Here is a 21,101-nt window from a genome sequence, read left to right on the forward strand (position 1 = left end):
GAATGAGGCTTCGGGAAGAAAGAAAATTCCTGGAGACAGATCTTGATTGCCTTGATAGATCTTGATTTCTGAAGATATGCTCACCACACAAAGGCCTCCTAGGGTCAGATGCAGAATATACACTGCATATCCTATGCAGAATATACACTGCATATCCTTCAAGTACCAAGGACAAGGACAAGGAAAGCTAGATAGAGTCGTACTGAAATATGCACAGCAAAAGAAGGAGCCCAGAAAATGAGGTGTCTAGTAAAAGAAAATCTTCCCAAATACTGTACAAAGATTTTTAAAAATATGAACCACTAACTGTGCTTTTTGTGTTCCCCAAAAATTTACCAAACCACATCAAATCCTTGCACGTCTTAATTATACTACTACTCACTAATGAAGGGATAGAAACGTGGATAACCTAAAATTCACTTCTTCCTGAGTATGAAAAAAAGAAAGTACCAATTGTGGGGGGTGGAGGGGAGCAGACTTTCTGCAACAGCAAACAGAAACTTTTCCTTTTTAATTATGTTTGCTGAAGGCTAGAATTAAAATAAGTTTTTTTAAATTTCCTGAATACACATCAAACAAAAAAGTAAAGACAGACTGAGTGAAAGGTCCATCTAAGAAGAAAGAGAAACTACACAGAGGACCAGAGTAGTAACTTCTATAGCACTTATCTTTCATTAATCATGATGAGCCTCTGAGCTGACATAAATCCCTACAAGGCAAGGGGGGGCCAGAGCGAAAGGACTAGACTATCACACCCTCTCCTGCAGCTTACATTCCCTCCATGCAACACACCACCCCCCCCACCGCCAAGGAGACTTACACAAAGTTAACGCTGATTTTCAAGTCCTGGGTTCCAGCCCAGAGAAAGGTTTTCCATGATGTACCTCGAGGAGAGCAGCCAAGTGCCAGGTTAGTGCCAGCAGCACTTCTTGTGACCCAGCAAGTCTCTGGTCTAAACCCGAGATGTGACAGGAAACCATGTTGCTTTTATCGTCAAGTCTGCACTAAAACTCACTTAGTGTTTGTACACTATTTCTGCTCTCCAAAGCTGATCAAATAAATACTACCCAATAAAGACCTCACTCAATTTTGCTATCTGAATAACCACCATATTCATTCAGTCATTCAATAAACACTCATTCCATGGCTCCTACACTCCAGAGTCTGCCAGCTCTCAATCACTGCTGAAGAGACTGAGGATAAAACCGGAAACAAAAACTTAACGCCCAGAGCCTTTCAAAGTACTTGGAGACCTTTGATAATCATGGGCCTTTCAGAGACTGTACTCTGTCCAAAGCACCACCTTTTCAGCTAAGGAGTATAGGCCATAATCATAAACCTCTACCTTTAAGGCTATGTTCAGTTTATTACACAAAACTCTCATTTAAAAAAATATATTCTTTAAAAGAATATTTAAGACACATATGAGAAAAGAGAAAGGAATGAGTAAGAAATAATATTATGAGTCAGCACTGCTTCATATACAGGAAGAGTTCCCTTTCTACCTGAAAGGATGGTTGCACTCAGCAGGTACCCACTGAGCAGCAAAGATGTGAGGGCGGCACTATCTTGGACAATGGAAATACAATTATGAATGGACATGGCCTCTGACTTCAAGGACAGAAATATTATGATAACTATCAATTTCCCATTGTCTGCCATGCTAGTACTGGTCTAGGCATTTCACATATATCATCTCTCAAACTAATCCTGCAAGGCAGACGATATTATCACTTTACAGATGAGCAAACTGAGCCTCTAAGAAATTGTCCAAAGTCACCCAGCTCGCAAGGAAAATTGACTGGAATTCTAAGACTGGCTGGCTGGCTGACAAACCTATCTTCTCTCCACAACTTTACCTTGCAACATCTTTGAATTGTAATCATCAGTCTCCCTAGCTTCCCATGCTACCTCGTATTTCTGACCTGCCCACAGCTCTACATGGCCCTAAGCAGATCTACCTGCAAAACAACTAAGGGAGGGGAAAATACAGTAGTCTTCACCTATCCACAGTCTCCCTTTCTGCAGTTACCCACAGTCCACCCTGGCCCAGAAGCAGATGATCCTCCTTCTGACTTATCATCAGAATATCTACAGTAGCCTAACTCTAGGTCACAAGACCTACATCTTTCACCACACTTCATCTCATTACATAGGCATTTTATCATCTCATATCATCACAGCGAGGGGGAGTACAGAACAAAGATATTTTGAGAGACAGACCACAGTCACATAACTTTCGTTACAATATATTGCTTAACTGTCACTGTGATTAATCTCTTACTGTGCCTAATTTATGAATTAAACTTTATCACAGGTACGCAGTGTAGGAAAAACCACAGTATATGCAGGGTTAGGTACTATCTGCATTTCAGGCAACCACTGAGGGTCTTGGAACATAACCCCCACAGATAAGGGAGCTAGTATGCAGAAAGAAGAAGAAACAAATGTCAAAAATTTTTTTTAAAATGTTAAATAGATGGGAGGGGAGGAGCACCTGGGTGGTTCAGTTGGTTGAGCATCTGGCTCTTGGTTTCGGCTCAGGTTATGATCTCAGGGTCCTGGGATCAAGCCCCGCGACCCGCTCAGGAGGGAGTCTGCTAGAGATTCTCTCCCTCTAACTCTCCCCCCACTCGTGCACCCTGAAGGGCCCTGCCTTGACTGAAGCTTTCACTGTTCAATCTTTGAGTCTTTATTTAAAATCTTTGGGATTAAAAAAAATAATAAAATAATAAAATCTTTAGTATAAAAAGTAAGAACTCAAGGTAGAACAGAAACATGAGCATTTACCAGCTCAAGAAGATATTTCGGAAGAAAGAATTCTGATTGACATTCCAATTCAACTACACTTAACCGAACTCTGACGAGCCAGTGGTTTCTTCGTACCTGGGCTGCCCCCGTTACATACCTACTTCAAATACACGTACAAGTTGCTTTTGTGAACATATTCACTCATGGCCATTTTATTTGAATTCAGCATGAAAGAAAAAAATGCACGAGGGCTGAATACATTTTCTTGCCTCGATAGAAACTGAAGACATGTCAAAGACAACACTCATTATCTTGAGATAAGTATGAAAAATGAGTGGCTTGGACACTGTGATAACCACAACTTTCCATGAGAGAGAAAAAGGAAAAAAAAAAAATCTTTCTAGGTCTGAATAAAGACTAAATACAGGTTTCTGTGCTCATCAAAATTACATGTATACAATAAATCCATAATTTCAGTTCAAAAAAATAGTTTTAGGTAAAAAATTCACAAATAAAGAAAAAATTTCTAACACATGAAATTCATATTGTAAGCCACCTGCACCAAAGATACTTTTGCAAACTCCTAGCAATCTCTTTACTTTTTTTCTTTTTTAAGAGATTTTCAATGCTCCCGCTTAATCAAAGATGTTAGGTTAATGGCTATGTCCTATCTGTCCAGGTAGCATCCACCAACCTCTTACCTACATTTAGCAACCACCAACAGTCCCTCCCGATGCTTCACAGTGACAAAATGTTCAGTGTCATCACACACATCTAACTCCCCAATCTCCCCAACGCACCACACACACACCAGCTGGGGAAGACAGGTGAACACAATGCTTTAACATCTGTCACAAAGCAACACAGCTCACACTTGCCTAGACTAGTCCTTGAGTTCAATAATGCACTGACTTTGACAGCTTCCAAATGTTACTTCACTCAAAAATTTCTTTCTAAATGCCTTCTAAAGTTCATTAGCAAATGTAATAGTGATATGTTCTTTTACTTAAAAGATTTAGTTTATGGATAAGCTTAATGGATTTTAAAAAACAAACACCCACTTGCCTAAACACAGTATACAAAAATAGATCATCTTTACAGGATCCACTTGAAATCCAAGTCATAAAATACAGATTAAGTAGTATTTATAAATAATAATAACAGCAACAGCAACGACAAAGATAGCTAACATTTACATAACACTTACCATGATCTAGCTCCCGCTCTAAGCATTAGCTATATTAACTTGTTCAATCCTCAAAACCACCCTATGGAGAGGTTCTTGATCTCTCCTCTCCAGATGAGTCAAGCAAAACCTCATGACGATCTCACCAACAAAGAAGCAAATAACTGCTCAATTATCCTTGCATTTACGGAGAGAAAAGAGTATCAATCATGAACTATGACATCCTAATGTGAAGAAATTATTCTCTTAACAGACAGTACAATATTATAAACAGCCTTAGGCGCCTGGGTGGCTCAGTCATTAAGCATCTGCCCTCGGCTCAGGTCATGATCCCAGGGTCCTGGGATCGAGCCCCACATCGGGCTCCCTGATCAGCGGGAAGCCTGCTTCTCCCTCTCCCACTCCCCCTGCTTGTGTTCCCTCTCTCACTGTCTCTCTCTCTATCAAATAAATAAAATCTTAAAAAAAAAAAAATTATAAACAGCCTTGCTCAAAAACATGGGTGGGGGGGATGTCTTCACCATATCTATATTAACACATGAAAGAAAAATAATATTCCATTAAGTAAAACTGTAAAGAAACATGATTTCACCAAGATTTTGTTAATATTAAACATAGATTTGCATTCACAAGAATGCACATTGTTTGACTAACCATGAAATGATTCTATAATCATTTTGAAATCCATTAACCATTGAGGTATAAGAGTGATCTTTTAAGTACTATCAAAAACTCCAGACTCTATCATCCTTTTATTTATTTTGTTGGACTCTCCCACACGTCAGAGTCTGAGATAATCCTAGATGAAGCTTTCCTCCTTATGTAAACCATCACAAATCCAGTTCTGCTTCGAGCACTGGTTCTGAAAGCACACACTCCACTCAATTTTTACCACCCACAGAATGTAGCACAGATAAAACGCTCAATAATTTAAATCATAATAGCTTGGGAAAACTTAAAATTAGCAAGTGAGAAGGAGGTGGATTCACTTTTTAACTTCATTCAATTTGCCAAATTTAAAATACGTTCAATTATTTATTTTTCCAATCTTCACAGAAACCATAACACCACCCATGTTAATTGCTTTGCCTAACTGTGGTTTTACTGTTGCCTGCATTCTCGTTTAATGAACATCAACTGGTGCTGACAGTAATTCCAGGTCTAATCTTCTAAACTTTTATTCTCTTAATGAAATAAATCTATTGTATTATGTCCCCCACTATTCCAAACAGCAGTTCATAAAACAGTGAATTAAAACACATGAAAACTTAAGCTCATGTACTTAATAATACAGTGCCATCTACAGAGCATATGGGTGGACCCACAGATGGATTTTACTTGGTTTTAAAGGGACATGGTATGTTTTTTACATTTTGTACATTTCATGTTTATAGCCTGAAAGTAAACTGGTAATGCTTTTTTAAGCAAGCAATGATTAAGTTGTTTTCGAAGAAACCTCAGTATTATAAAATGACAAGCACAATGTTACCATAACAAGAGACTGTTTTAAAATTCCAACTCCAAATATCTCAAAGTAATTATAACACTATTAAGTATTCTATAGAACAAAAACAATTTTAAGCTTACACAAGAATATATAAACACGAGGGGAAAACATTATTCTCCATGACTCGGTAGGGGATTTATGGGTGATTTTTATATTCAGCGACCGTATATTTACAGATACGTACAAATGCTCCTAGGATCAAGGACAAACTTCAACCCAGCCAGAATGGTTTGGCTCCAACAACCTAAGTAGCCCCATCAATCTCTGACCTCCAGCTACAATGGCCTTTTGAGAAGAAGAACCACATCAACCTTCTTGTTTCGCTCACCACTGTGTTGCCAGGGCAGTGCGTGCACCATACCGCTCAGCAGAAATCTGATGAGTGAATGAAGTGAATCACACAGCCCACAAAACAATTACAAAAATGAGACTATAAGGCTCTTGGAGGAGACTGTTTAGCCAGGTCATATATAGACTCCTTTTAGAGCGGTTTCCTTCATACACACTTTGAAAAATATTTGCACACAATTCATTTCATTGAAGCCTCATCATAATTCGAGAGTATGAGTACAGAGTCTGCCGCTCCTAAGCCTATTTCTAGAACATCCCACTGAACCAGAAAAGCCTAAATAAATTCCACCATTAGTTGAAATGCCTTTTACATGTTAAGATATAAATCTAAATACAACAAAATATAGCTCTATCCAACATCTTTAAGAAATAACTAAATCTAGGTAGTAAAGCACAAAGTTTCCTCAGCAGCCAAAGGTTATGTCAAAGCTACTTATGCCTGAAACCTTAGAGGCAGATCTCCCGGTGCAGCCAGCCACATGTCAGATAAATTTTAGATCTACTGAGTTTCAGAACTTCAACTCAACTGTTTTTGATTAAAATGATGTCTTTTAAGTTTTCTTAAAGTGAAATGAATATTACTTCTAGATGACTGGTTACCATCAAGAATACTAGTTAGTTATAACAGATGCAGATGGAGTTGAAGAGGCAAAGACAGAAGGATGCATGAAAACAGCGCAGTACAGAGTACCGACACTTCCTTTTACTTTTAAGAAGTTCTTTGTTCAAATCTGCTTTCATTTTGACTTTGGCTCACAAATGAGGGAAAAACACCAGTCCTTTGGATGCATCACTATCTTTCTGAAAAATTAACTTAATGAAACAAAGTAGGCTTCTGACTCTCAAAAGGAACTTCCTTTTTACTACCAATGTCCTTGATTTCAAAATATTCATTCAGAAAGAAAAGTGTCTTTTGCTAGGATTTCCAAACTGTTAATGTAAGATAGGTAGCTGCTCAGGAGCCTGAACTCACTCTGAATTCCCTATAACAAATGGCAAAGGAGGTATCTCCTTCCATTTCCAGATATTGTCTTCTTGAGGCACTCCAGTAAAAGGCTAATTCCAAAGCCTCTATCTTCCTTATTAGAAGATAGTACTTTTCCTGAAACGCTGCCAACCCCCAATTTTCTCCATGTTTTTTAATGTTTTAACATTTTACTTTGAACAGTGTTCCAGGCACCAGCGACCATGAATTAATTAAATTAAAATGCAACATCATCATAAGGTAAAAGTTCTTCATGATGCCTACATAAATGGATGAACTTTTGCCAGATCTCTTCCCTCACAAGATCTGAAACAAGATCTAGGTCCTTAGGAGCGACTCAAAGAAAGATCAATGACAGACAGAAAGATAAGGGAAGGAATATTTATTACACAACCAACCATACCTTAGGCAACCTACCTACATTATCTCACTCCTCACGACCACCTTGGGAATTGTGAGTCCCATTTGACGAAAGTAGAAATTAAAGCTCCAAAGATGTTAAATAACTAAGCTCAGTTCACAAAGCCAGATTATCACCTAGACCTGAGCCCACACTCTTTCCTACTTAAGCTAGTTCCCAAAGATACAAAGATGAATGGCAAAGAACACCACTGCCACACTGCTACCAGTTTACCAAACCCAAACCATTCCATGACTGACGTGACTTTATCGTGATAGCGTGAGTCCCACAGGATCCAGAGTGGCATCTTCCCCCTCACCCCCCCACAAACACACACACACACTTGCCATTATGAAGTACTGGCTACCCTTCCTGCCTGCCTCTTGGCAGCATGCCTGGCCTTTCTAAAGAGCCAACTCTGAGGCCTGCTGCTCTTCCATGATTCTTTCCATCACCACCCACCACCCACAGTGCTGCTACGGGCCTGGCTGCTAGTCCTCTTCTCTTCTCCACTTCTCTCCTCATCATCAGTCTCCTCACAATTTTCAAGGTTCTTGCAAGAGGTAGTAAAATGGTTTACTTGGTAAATCAACCTAGTACAGCATGAGCAAGATGGTGGTTAGCTCCAGTGCTCACCTATGTTCATACACATAAAGAGAGAAGGCACCGGCTTTGGAACCAGACAGGCCTGGGGTCCCCCATCCCGGCTCTCTCTGAAGGGATGAGCAAGTTACACAGCCTCCGTTAACAACAAATATCCCTTGTTCTTGGTTCTGTTGGGAAGCCTCAATGTGACACCATGTAGTACATCACCTGGTACACAGTGGAACCTACAGACGCTGCTTCTCTTCTCCTTCGTTGGATGCTAAACTGTTTCTTTACCAGCGAAGATAACTTGAGTTTCTCCTCCTGGCTTCTTCCAGGTCCACAGCTTTTCCAGAATAAATGCTTTTTTTACAGGTACATTCAAGTTTACCATTGGTAGTATTTACTCAGCTTAATTTTTCAAATGATACTGATCAAAAAGTTCCAAACAACCACACAGGAGTCATGTAATAACTTCTATCTTCAAACACCTTTAAAAATTCTGTTTGGGGGCACCCTCTCGGGTCCCCTCCCTCCTCAGGAGCTTTGTACTATCACTTTGCTATTACTCAATAAACCTTGCTTTGGTGCCCACAAAAAAAAAAAAAAAAATTCTGTTTGGTATCAAAAAGAACTAAAGGTCAGGAGAGACATGCAGAAGTTTTTTGTCAAGAGATCTCCCTTCTACAGAAAGGGACTGTATGAGAAATTCTCTCCTCAAGTGAGGAAACCGATGCCCACCACCCAAAGCAGTAGCTCCTAGCCTTCAGGGAAACTCCTTTGAGAATCTCATGAAAGCTCTGAACCCTTTGTCCAGAAAAATGACAACCTCTGCCCAGAGACACAAAATACTGCCTGGAATTTCAAGAGAGTCAAGGGCCCTCTGAAACCCACCCAACAACAGCAAGGTAAGAGCTGTCAACAAAGAATCATCTATGATACTTCTTTTTTTTTTTTTTTTAAAGATTTTTTATTTATTTATTTGAGAGAGAGAGAATGAGAGAGAGCACATGAGAGGGGGGAGGGTCAGAGGGAGAAGCAGACTCCCTGCCGAGCAGGGAGCCCGATGCGGGACTCGATCCAGGGACTCGATCCAGGGACTCCAGGATCATGACCTGAGCCGAAGGCAGTCGCTTAACCAACTGAGCCACCCAGGCGCCCCCATCTATGATACTTCTTAAACTGGCAAAATCTTCAATTGAGATTTTGTTTCTTTAAGGTACAACAAATTTGGGCGCCTGGGTGGCTCAGTTGGTTAAGCGACTGCCTTCGGCTCAGGTCATGATCCTGGAGTCTCCGGATCGAGTCCCGCATCGGGCTCCCTGCTCAGCAGGGAGTCTGCTTCTCCCTCTGACCCTCCCCCCTCTCATGTGCTCTCTCTCGCTCTCTCATTCTCTCTCTCAAATAAATAAATAAATAAAATCTTTAAAAAAAAAAAAAAAAGGTACAACAAATTTAAAAACCTGGACAAAAACCTCAAGAATGTAAAGAAAAGTTTTCTCATTGCATTCTTCACATCTCTCTGGCTTAAAACAAAATGCTACAAAATAAGGCTCTAAAGCTGAAGAGGTTCTCTCTCCCAAGCAAAATCTCAAAACAAAGACGTGCTCAGGGCCAGTGCATTTGTTTGGGGGGCTGGGTAAAGGAAAAGGAGGTACCAAAATTAAGTATTAGATCATCTATACATTTTATATTTCAATATCATCTTTTTTAACTTTCTACATTTGTGTATTTTCTTAATGTGCATTGTATTTGTATAACAGCACATGTATACAATGTATAAACAAATATGTTATTTTTACTGATATGAGTAAGCAACGACAACAAAAGATTAGAGATCCTATCCTAGTAGATGACATCCAAAATAAGCTTATCAAACAATAATTTTACCTGGTAACCCTTCACAAATGGAATTTCCCTTGGAAATAATTACATTAGCCACTTTATGTTCTTATTCCTGAAATGAGAAGCCAGTCTGAAGCTGATGTTAACTAAATAGTAATGCAGAGACTGTTCCGTGAGAACTAGTTCTCCTTTTGGCTTTAAAAGTCTGATTCGCACAGGTCTACATGCTCCATATTTTTCTTCCTTAAATGGAAATAATCCATGTAAAGTATTAAGAGAATAGAAATCAACTGAAAACACAGGTAAGCATTTTTTATTATAGTTTTTCCTGCAATTATAACAATTAATATTCTTCAACCCCTACTATGTATCCAACACTGAGATAAATGTTTTATTTGCTTTATGGCACTTAATCTGACTATATGAGGTGGGTTCTAATACTCTCCCAATTGGGAGATAAAAGATAACATTGCTTAGAAGTCACACAGGTATGAATAGCCTCAAAATTCAAACATAGGGGTGTGCGACGCCAGGGCCTCCATTCTTACCTCAGGGAGGCCACCTGCCTCACTTAGATAACGTATGTTATATATATTAGGTATTTATTGTTACATATTGGGCAAAAATATAATAACAGAATAATATTATTACATTGTCCAATCAATATGTTCATCATGTTTAATTCTACTGTAACATAAAAATAAGATCCCATGTTTGTTTTCAGAAAATCTGCAAATACGAAGGGTAGAAAAGTAGTTTTAAGTAGTAAAAAAGGATGTTATGCCATCATTTGCAAACAAACCAAAGAACTACCTTACCCAGCCTTTTAGAAATATCTAGAAACTTTACTGTTCCGCAAGCACTACAAAATCTAATTAATATTAAGAGCTAACATTATTATAAAACAAGTTTTAAAGATGAGAAAATTTAACCATAAAACCCTGCTCTGAAAGCCCATTATAATATTCAGATATGCTATTCCCTCTTAAACTATGTAAAGAAAGAAAGTCTGGTGATTTGATTAGCCCACAATTCAGTCCTCAAACATCAGCAGAAAAAAGGTGTTCCACTGTATTTAACATCTGCTGCAAAACGCCAAGTGATGAGTCCCCTAAGTAAAAGGAATCACTCTTAGTATGTCACACATAAAATCCACTCCATCCTCTCTCCATAAGATACTTCTGTTCTTAACCTGAGACATTAGGAATTACCAAAGCATAAGGCCTCACTCAGGATTTTAAGTGAACACTCAGCAATTTGATCCTTTAAAAAGTCTTCATTAAATAAGTTTATAACTTTGTGTAAATTATAAATTAAAACTTGCATGACCTGGATTTTGGGGAAAAAATTTTAGTACTTAGGAAGAAAAAATAAATGCCTATACTATTACTACTAATAATTTAGATGTCAACTAACAATGTTAATTAACTGACTAACAAATATTTATTGAATGCCAACTATGTACTAGGCACTGATCTAAGCCTTAGAGGTAGAGAAATAATATTTCTACACTGAAGATTATATTCTAAAAGGGCAGGAGAAAGAGACAACACACAAGTGAACTAACACAGAGAAAATAATTTCAGATTATAAATACAATGCAAGAAACGGTAGACTGATAGGAACTTCAAAGAAGATTATTTTTAAAAGTCAGGAGAGACGGTTCCTAAGAAAGTCCCATGGTTAGATGAAACTTGAAGAATGACACTAAGTCAGGGGAAGAAAGTTCTAGGTAGAAAAGGATACCTCGCCTTATGAAAAGATTCATTTAACACCTCAATATTTTATGCCTGGGCTGAGTCATATCCTGGAGAGACCCACATTATGATGAATTCTGTTTATAGCTTACCATGTTTACTGTTAAGTGTCCAGTGCGTATGTATACACATACAGCTAACATGATACTCAGAAAATAAGAATACAATTCCCAATCTTTTGGTCTAACCCAAAAGCTCTTAACTATGGGGAAAGAGCAAGAATGGTAGGGCAAAATCTTCTAGAATCTGAGTTAAGCAGTAAACTCTGTTCTCCAAAAAAATGCCCACTCACAGAAACTTTACATATAATTTTAGGAGGGTCTTAGAACCTGAAAGCCCATTCACAATGCCCATATTCTATCCCCAACCAGAAATCCACAAACCCAAGGTTAAGAACCAAGCAGTAATTATACTCAGATGAAATGGGATATGAACGCAAGTTGCTATCCTACTTTTAAATGATTAATAAATCGGTATGCTTATTCTCAGTATCTTTTGGCCCACATAAAATTCTGTATGGGAATTTTCTCTATACTATAAACTATTAGGATATATAAAGAAAAAATATTTCCCCCTAAAAGTAAATGAAAGACCTCCTCACTACAACTAAGTATAATCTTTCACACATGAAAACAGTGCAACTGACATTTGGTTTTGTGCAAGATCTTATAATTTCTTCCCAAAAAGAAAAATACTGCCACACTGTCACAAAGGCTGCAAAGCTGAGTGTTAACACCTATTAACTTATAGATATTCTTCTAGTTCAGAAGGAAAACTTATGATTATTTCTTAAAACCACACACACACACTCACATGCCAATTTAGTTGTCAAAAGAACATGCATCATTAATCTAAGGTACAACCTAGATCAATGGTTCTTAACCTTTTTTGGTTCAAACACCAGTTTGAGAATCTGAAAAATACTATGTAATTCTCCCATTTAAAAAATGGATATACAGGGGCGCCTGGGTGGCTCAGTCGTTAAGCGTCTGCCTTCGGCTCAGGTCATGATATCAGGGTCCTGGGATCGAGCCCCGCATCGGGCTCCCTGCTCTGCAGGAGGCCTGCTTCTCCCTCTCCCACTCCCCCTGCTTGTGTTCCCTCTCTCGCTGTGTCTCTCTGTCAAATAAATAAATAAAATCTTTTAATAAATAAATAAATAAATAAATAAATAAATAATGGATATACACATACAAAATGTGCATATAATTTCAGGCTGCAAAATGCATTTCAAATTCAACGAAGGGTTCAAGAATGTCTTTATCTTCTACAGAATATCATGACTGGTTGCTTCTGGGAAGAGCAAGTAGGAGAACCAAGTCAGAAAGATTTTTCACTATACATCCTTTTGTATTTTTTGAGATCTGAACCATATAACTACATTATCTATTCAAAAATTAATAAATTAAAAAAGAATACACTAAAAAATGTAGCAGGATACCAACATATTCGGTGAAGATCTCCAAATAAAGGCGTTTAAAATAACTAGTCTACTAAATTCAATACATTTGCAAACGGTTTCTTGCATTTTTTTGGTTGAAAAAGATTCATCCCCACAAAACTATGGTCTTGTTTCAGTTTTTTGAGAAATTTCCAATTTCAATTTTTTGCTGAAAAAATATAAAAAGTGAAATAATAATCCCACATTATTCATATTTTAACTTCTAAAATCCCAGTTAAATAACAGTAGCTAGTATTTATTGAATATGGCACTGCCACATCTATTGACTATTATTATCATCCCCATTTGACAGTCAAGAAAACCAAGGCTCTCGGGAGTTAACATACTTGCCCCAGAGAACACAACTAGTGAGTAAGCCAGGAGTCTTGCAAGCAACAAGGCCCATGTGCTTTCCCCCATATGACACTGTACAGTACAAGGAAAATGGTAAACACTAAAATAAAGGACATTATTCATTAAGAAACTAATCCACCTTAGGGCACTAACCCATTATAAAAACTGGGAATTACTTCTGCATATTCCTTCTTTACACACTACACAAAGCAGATATGGATGAAAAAGAATGATCCCACCCACAAATTAGAAAAGCATCAACACTAGTTTTAAATTGGGATTTCTAAAATCCTCACAAACTGTCACCCTAAAAAATAAAAATGTAAACTGAATCACAAGCCTAGAGCTTAAAAAAAAAAAAAAAAGGTTTTCATTAAAGAAGGAATTTATAGAAACACACTGTTACTGATCTAAAAGTTTTAACACCAAGGGCAGAGTTTCTGCTGAAGAGTATCTCCAGTCATCACAGTTTTTGGAATGTTTAATACTGAATGTCCGAACTATTAGCAAAATGCCTCAAAAACATAATGAATTATGAGGCTAGAAATAATGACACACTCTCATTATAATCCCATCTTCAAAGAGGTGGTACTTTTCAAAAACACTTCACTCAAATCTAAACTCACATAAGCTTTTAAAGTCAAAGAAAGAAGGAAAACAGGGCATGGGAGGATGGGGTGGGGAGAGAACTAATTACGGAACCCGGAACCCGGTAGTACTACTACGGCTACTACTACTTATTATTAAGTACTACTTATTATGATGATGATGAGGAGGAGGATAAATACGTGTGCGTCTATTCCCTAAGTGTTTAGTTGAACTGTCCTTATTGAGATAGATAACTGTCAGGGCTTGCTTTGTGTCATGCCATGTAGGACAAGGAAAGCATCCAAGGCTTCACATAAAGCACTGACACCTTTACTAAATTTCCCTTGAGTAAAAGTCCTTCAAGCTCAAAAACTTTAGGACTCTCTGGAAACATTTTCAAAAGTATATAAAGATGGAGAAAATTCAAATGTCTCTATTTCTATTATAAGTAGCTGAGGACAAGCCAGCTATGTACACAGAACAATATGCTGGCACTGCTTTCTGTAGAAAGTAACATCGTTGATATAAATTTCAAAACCCCACCTATGAGAAAAGAGACAAAAAAGATGAAACTTTCCTTTCACTTTAAGTTCTGCAAGTGAAGAGACTTTTAAAATGCTAATGGCAGGGGCGCCTGGGTGGCTCAGGTGGTTGAGCATCTGCCTTCAGTCTGCCTTCAGTTTGGGTCCCAGGGTCCTGGGATCGAGACCTCCATTGGGCTCTCTGCTCAGCAGGGAGTCTGCTTCTCTCTCTCTCTCTCTCACTCTCCCTCTGTAGTCCCTCTCTCTCTCAAATAAAGTCTTTAAAATAAAAATAATAATAAATAAAATGCAAATGGCCGTATTACATTTAAGTCAGTCAAATATTATGATTCACATAATAAACATTCTGATAATGCATACACACAAAACAAGTGATCATTAATGAATACCCAATGTTTCAATTTTCAAAAATTATGTATTAAAAAGATGATTTACAAATTATACAATTTCCATTTTCAAACTCCCCTAAAATTAAAGATCTTAAGGACCTGAATTTTACTTTATTCTTTAATGCAACCCACAAAATTCAACTGCCATTTATATTATACTGCCAAATAAAATTAACTCAAACCTTGCAATTTGGTCAAAGCAATACTACAGAAAATTACATCAATAACTATCCTTTGGCATGCACACATTATTTATTCTGGTTTCTCCTAAGGAAATGTTAAAAAATAAAATAAAGAAATTCCTCCTATATTTTCTTTATATTCCATAAATTACTTCCTAAAGTTAGTGAGAAGACAACACACAAAATTCAATCCATTGTAAGAAAAACAAATGTCATTTAACAAACTTTTTATATTCTCTATAAAAATCAAGAGCAAATAAACATTTCTGAAATCTACATCTGACTGCACTTTGTTATTCTATAGATAGGGAAATCTAATTTATGGAATGCTTTCCAGAATATTTTCCCAAAACATGCTTACTACACAAGAATCACTTTCATTCTGTCTGGAATTAAGCTGTGGATACATCTAGTACTACATGGTCCTGTTACTCTCCAATTCTCCCACGCTGGCAAAATACACAAGTTCACAAAAATCATATTCCTGGAGAGCAGAGTTCTTGGAAATTTTTCAATATTATCAGACTTCACTTAAAAAACGAGAAAAGGATATACAAATAGCCAGTAAGCACATGAAAAGATGCTCAACATCATTCATTAGTCATAAGGGAAATGCAAATCAAAACCACAATGAAATACCACTTCACACACATTATGATGGCTATTATCAAAAAAACAAAAAATAACAAGTGCTAGTGAGGATGTGGAGAAATTGGAACCCTTGTGCATTGATGGTAAGAATGTAAAATGGTACAGCTGCTGTGGAAAACAGTCTGGCAATTCCTCAAAAAATTAAATATATATGATCTAGCAATTGCACTTCTGGGCATGTACCCAAAAGAAGTGAAAGCAGGGGCTCAAAGAGATACTTGTACAGCCGTGTTCATAGCAGCATTCACAATGACCAAAAGGTGGAAATGACCCAAGTGTTCACTGACAGATGGACGAATAATATATGGTACATACACAAAGCAGAATATTATTCAGGCCTAAAAGGAAGGAATTCTAACACACGCTACAACATGGATGAACCTTGACGTTATGCTAGGGAAATAATCCAGTCACAAAACGACCTAGAGTAGTCAAATTCAACAAGACAGAAAGTAGAATGGTGGTTACTTACCAAGGGGTAAGGGAAGGGGAGAGTGGAGAGTTAGTGTTTAATGGATACGGTTTCAGCTGGGGGAGATGAAGAAGTTCTGGAGATGGATGGTGGTGATGGATGCACAACAATGTAAATGTACTGAACGTCACACTTAATGCACACTTAAAAATAGTTAAAAAGGTCACCTTTCTGTTAGGTATATTTTACCATGATAAAAATAAAAATGAGATAAGGAACAACAAAATCTTAAAATAATACCAAATTCTTCTCACCCATGCCTCTTCACTACCCACAAAACCAATGAGTGGTCAGTTCAGCTCTAATTTAAATGTTTACCTGAGCCCCCAAGAAATGAATATAACAATAATAAAGTTTAAAATTCTTTCTAAACCTAAAAAAGTTTTATTGGCTTCCTCAAAAAGTCCTTTGCCAGAAAAACATGCTAATAGCTATTACATGTCTAGTTTCGATTTAAAAAGTTGCTGAAGAATCTATACGCCTTTCAGCTTTGTATTTCAAGCATGATTAGCTTTATCCCTAGAGTTTTTTCTTCATTTTTCTCCTAAAGCCTCTAAAGACTTTTTCATTTTCACTAGCAAAACCTTTAGCTAAAATTTTCTCCCCCACAAACTCATAAGAGCTCATCTTTACTAACTAGTACAAATATCATCTTTACAGTAATCAGAATTCATTTAGTTTCCACCAATTTCAAGTATAAACCTCAGAAACTCATTTATGACTCTAACTCCCTAAAAAAAAAAAAAGTTCAGGGACGTCTAGGTGGCTCAGTCGTTAAGCATCTGCCTTCGGCTCAGGTCATGATCCCAGGGTCCTAGGATAGAGCCCCACATAAGGCTCCCTGCTCACTGGGAAGCCTGCTTCTCCCTCTCCCACTCCCCCCTGCTTGTGTTCCCTCTCTCGCTATGTCTCTGTCAAATAATTAAATAAAATCTTTAAAAAAAGCTCACATGGGGAAAAATAGAAGCCTGAAATATCCTAGGCTAAATTTTGAGGATATTTTCTAGTCAAACTCCAGTTTTTCTTATAATACCTTCTAATTTCACAAACTGTTACAGAAGTAAATGTTCATTAACGAATCAGGTTTTCTGATTTCCTCTGAGCTATGAAAGTGCACTGTTTTTTTCACATCCCCTTTCTCCTCACTGTTAAGTGTTCAGCAGATAAAAATCTACTTTCAAAGGCAGATTCTGATAGTTTCCATGCTATAAATGGTACATTTTGATGTATTTCAACCTGTCTGTTCATAAACATAAAGCAAACAAATGAAAATTAAAAGGAACAAGAAGTATCCACATAATACTCAAACAAAAGTTGAAAGGTCTAATTTAGAAAGAGCAAATCTCATAGGAAAAACTTGTCCTTAATTCATTCCAAAGGAAAGAGAAAAGTAGTATTAAGTATGATCATCATGTCTTCTACATATATTATCTGAAAACGCAATTTTTTCTTGATTTTTAAAAATGAATTCTTTCAAAGATCATTTTCTATACGCAAGTTACTGGTACCATCTCCTCTCCTAGGTCTACTTCCTGTGACTAAAACTCTAAAATTTGTAGCTGTTATCACATACGATGTATGTATCTAACTGTCAACAGAAGAAAAAATGAAAAACACAGACCTAGGCATCTTAAAGCTTCTCTGGCATTCAGTTTGTCTCTTTATCAATGTGAAAGATGTCCCTGATAACAGGTTTCTTTTCATTTGTCCAGTTATTTATATTAAACTGAGTCCTTTAAGAAGGAAAGTGGGTATATCTGCCCACACACAGTAACTTCAACGTGTCTGAAACCTCCCATCCCTTCAATTTGCAACACAGAACTTTAACAAATATGAAATTCTACAAAAAGGAAATTATATATAGAGATATGAAAAGATAACTGGAAAGGAATCCATCACCTGGTCACGAGCCTTACCTTTTAGCAGCGGCAGAGGTGTTAACTCAATAGGCTTGCCTTGAGACCTAAACTGTGAGGAACTTTGCGACCTCTTCTGTCTGGCTTTTCTGACGGACTTCCGAGAAAATCCGTCTACTTTATCCACTGATGGAGGAGTAGTTGGTGCTGAGGACATATCCCTACTGAAGAGAAAGAGGTATCATAAACATATTCCCAAGGTGGAAGCATACATGTGAATTACACAAATTCTAAAATTTCCATATACAGTATGCATGAAAATTGGGAGTATGTGATGAAGAAAGCAAATAAAATCAATTAAGAAAAATTGTATGTTCAATGGGGAAACATGAAAATTTGATGATAAACAGAAGGAATTTAAGTACCATATAAGCAATCTTGTAGTTCTAATGCATGGGGCTGCTCCCACTCTGATAAGCATTAAAGATGTTCACTGACACTTGAAGAAGTCTTCTAAGCCATCTACTCATTTTCTAACTGCACAGCTCTTCTCCTCTTGAGATTCCTGAAGTAATTTTGGAGCTATTCTGCCACTGGAAAACTTCCATCGATACATTTTCCGAAGATATTTAATATTATAAATGGGCTCTGGAGTTAAAACCCTTATTGTACTTCAAGAATCTACACCAATGTATCACAGCAAGGTGAAATTTACAACTACTGAAACTATCTAGGCATGACTTAACGCAATGTGCTGTGTTAGCTATGATAAACTATACCACACCACAAATGAGGACAGGTTAGATTACTTTAAACAGAACACATAAAAGGCATAATTAAAAGCATTTCAAAGAAGTCTTCTTTTTGAATGAAGCCATCTTAAGTTATTAAAGCTTAATAAACAAAATTATGATGAAATCGTGCACCAAAGTTGAAATGAAAACATAAATTCACACCCTACTTAGACAACCAAGTTGAGTTCCCTTTAAGTTCATCATCAGATATTAACTTTCATTCCATCAAACTGATAGAACAGTCCTGTTAGATTTCTTTTAACCCTCTCAAATTATTAAAATGAAGGCCAGTTCCTAAAAGTAACAAGACTTAAGCTCAATTTCATTCTCCAATTAAAACAGATGCCATCATTTCCATGGTACTGAGGCTCCATGCAAGATAAATGGCAGACTTGAATGAAAATAATGCATATGGGGGAAATACTGAAATGCAATTACTCACCTGTCATTCCAATACATAAGATTAAGTGTTTTTTAACCTCTAAGTTAAAAGGTAAGGGAGTTTCTTCCTGAACATGCAAGAATAAAAAGTTATCTGGATTATCCGGATTCCAACAAAGTAAAAAAAATAACAAAAATATAAACAAAAAACAAACAAAACACTGGATCTTGAGGTTTGGAATTCTGAAGTCTTGTTTGATTCTCTTAAAAAAAAAAAAAAGTTTTCAGAAATCTACCTAATTTAGCCTTAAATAAAATGTGACAGATTCAAAATGGAATTGCAAACTATGAATGACTATGGAAGAAGTAAGATCAGTTAAAATTTTTCACAATGACTGCATCAGCAAGAAGCTCCACATCTCATTTGTATGTTGTGAATTTAGGGGCAGCTTTTCCAATGTGGTATGTGAATTATTTAGATTCCATTTAACCCTAACAACGCAAGATTTCGGTAAATCCTGCTCCTCCATCACTCTTTTTGTCTCTTCTTTATTCCTCATCTCCCATCTCTAAAGATGATTTGTTGCTAGCATTTTTTAAAAAATCATTTGCCCCTTCTGCCCGCGGCCCAGAATAAACGTCAAGGATCTCAACCCTAAAGCGCTGCAGAACTGAACTTGCAGTAGCAGTGGGTCCGTGTAAAGCCCGTGGAAACAGGTTTCGCCCTGGACCAGGACGCCCAAAGCTTTATCATCGTCTAAGCAGCGGGCACGGGGCATTTCCGAGGTTCAGGATAATCCAAATGGGGGTGCTGGGGTAGAGGAGAAAGACAGGGAAGGGGTTGGTCTGCAGGGATGCTGACATTCTCCCTTTGCTCTCACCCTCCCCCCCGCCCAGACCTGGAGAAGATAAGCTGTTAACAGAATCCTTCTCACTACACCAATCCCCCCGGTTTCCCCCCGCCCCGCGTCAGTGGATAAAGGGGGACAAGAATATGCCTCCAATGCCGGAAGGTGGGGGGGGGGGGAAGGAGGGAGGGAAGCAGAGTAAATGGGAGGCATCGTCAAAAGCATTTGCAGGTAAATCAGACAAGTGGGACGGGCGCTCCCTCTCCCACACCCCACCCCTCCGCACCCCTAGCCTGCCCCGGCCAGGCCTTCCCGAGGCCGGTGTCCTGCAGGTTCCTGAGGAAGACGGGGAAGAGGAAGGGAAGCGGGCGAGCCGAGGGGCTGGAGGGACGAAGTTACCTTGAAGCTTCTGGGGAAGAATCCGAAGATGATCTGTGGTTTCGAGGGGCGGGAGACCGGCGTGAGGGCCGCAGCGGGGGCGGGTGGCGGGACCGGGACGTGCGGGGGGAGGTCCGGACAGCGGCAGGGAGCCCGGGGCGACGGCTGTCCGGCGCGGCGTCCCTCCGGTTCCGCGGCGGCGGCGCCTCTAGGCCTCACGGCCGGACCTGAACCTCAGCGCTCCGGCGGCGGCGACGGTGGCGGCAGCCTCACGATCCTCCCTCGCGGGCCCGTCCCATCAAATCGGCACCGACCCCGTTGCGGCTCCGCCGGTGGCTCCTCGCTCACATTCCCGACGGGCGGCGCCTCTGCTCGTTGCCCCGGACCCGGCGGCGGCGGCGGCGAAGACGTGGGGAGGGGGGGAAGGGAGGGAGGAAGACTGGATCCGCAGCGGCAGCAGGAGAAGGAAGGAGAAGGAGGAGGAGCCGCCGGAGCTGGAGCCGCCGCTGCCAGAGCCGCCCTTTGGTACCCGCGGTGGGTCCCCGTCAATGCCCCTTTCTCTCTCCTATTGTCAATATCACCGGGCGGCTGAGTCCATGGCACACGCGCAACCGAACCTTCTGGCCAGCAGCGCCCGCCTCCGGCGCCCACTCACTGGAGGCTTCAAGCGGGAAGCGAGACCTCATTGGCTCGCGTCCGCCTTCACTCCCATGCCAGCAGGTTCGACTGAGAGCCGATCAGGGATTGGCGGCGGGGGGGCGGAGAAACTGGAGGGTGGGAAGAGACAAGGCCGAGGATTGGGCTGAGGCGAGAAGGACCCGGATGCAGCCGCGATCTCCGGCCGCGCTGCTGCAGCTT

At 39.1% G+C, this 21,101-nt stretch overlaps 1 protein-coding gene across 3 annotated transcripts in view; it reads right to left on the bottom strand.

Moving 5' to 3' along the window:
- The window catches only part of PPP2R5E (protein phosphatase 2 regulatory subunit B'epsilon), a 144,403-nt gene extending 124,020 nt beyond the window's left edge, over positions 1-20,383 (bottom strand). The window contains exons 1-2 of one of the 3 annotated variants that reach the window (XM_032405269.1): positions 20,265-20,383; positions 17,903-18,066 (exon numbers count right to left, since the gene is read on the bottom strand). In XM_032405269.1, the coding sequence (XP_032261160.1) occupies positions 17,903-18,059 (157 nt within the window). In that variant the 5' untranslated portion in view covers positions 18,060-18,066; positions 20,265-20,383. Of the gene's footprint in view, positions 1-17,902; positions 19,869-20,264 lie in introns of those variants that run through there. The other 2 variants (XM_032405270.1, XM_032405271.1) reach the window with 2 other exon arrangements.
- Between the last annotated feature and the right edge of the window lie 718 nt (positions 20,384-21,101).

Source organism: Phoca vitulina, unplaced genomic scaffold (genome assembly GCF_004348235.1).
Source record: "Phoca vitulina isolate PV1807 unplaced genomic scaffold, GSC_HSeal_1.0 scaffold7, whole genome shotgun sequence".
Taxonomy (NCBI): Eukaryota; Metazoa; Chordata; class Mammalia; order Carnivora; family Phocidae; genus Phoca; species Phoca vitulina.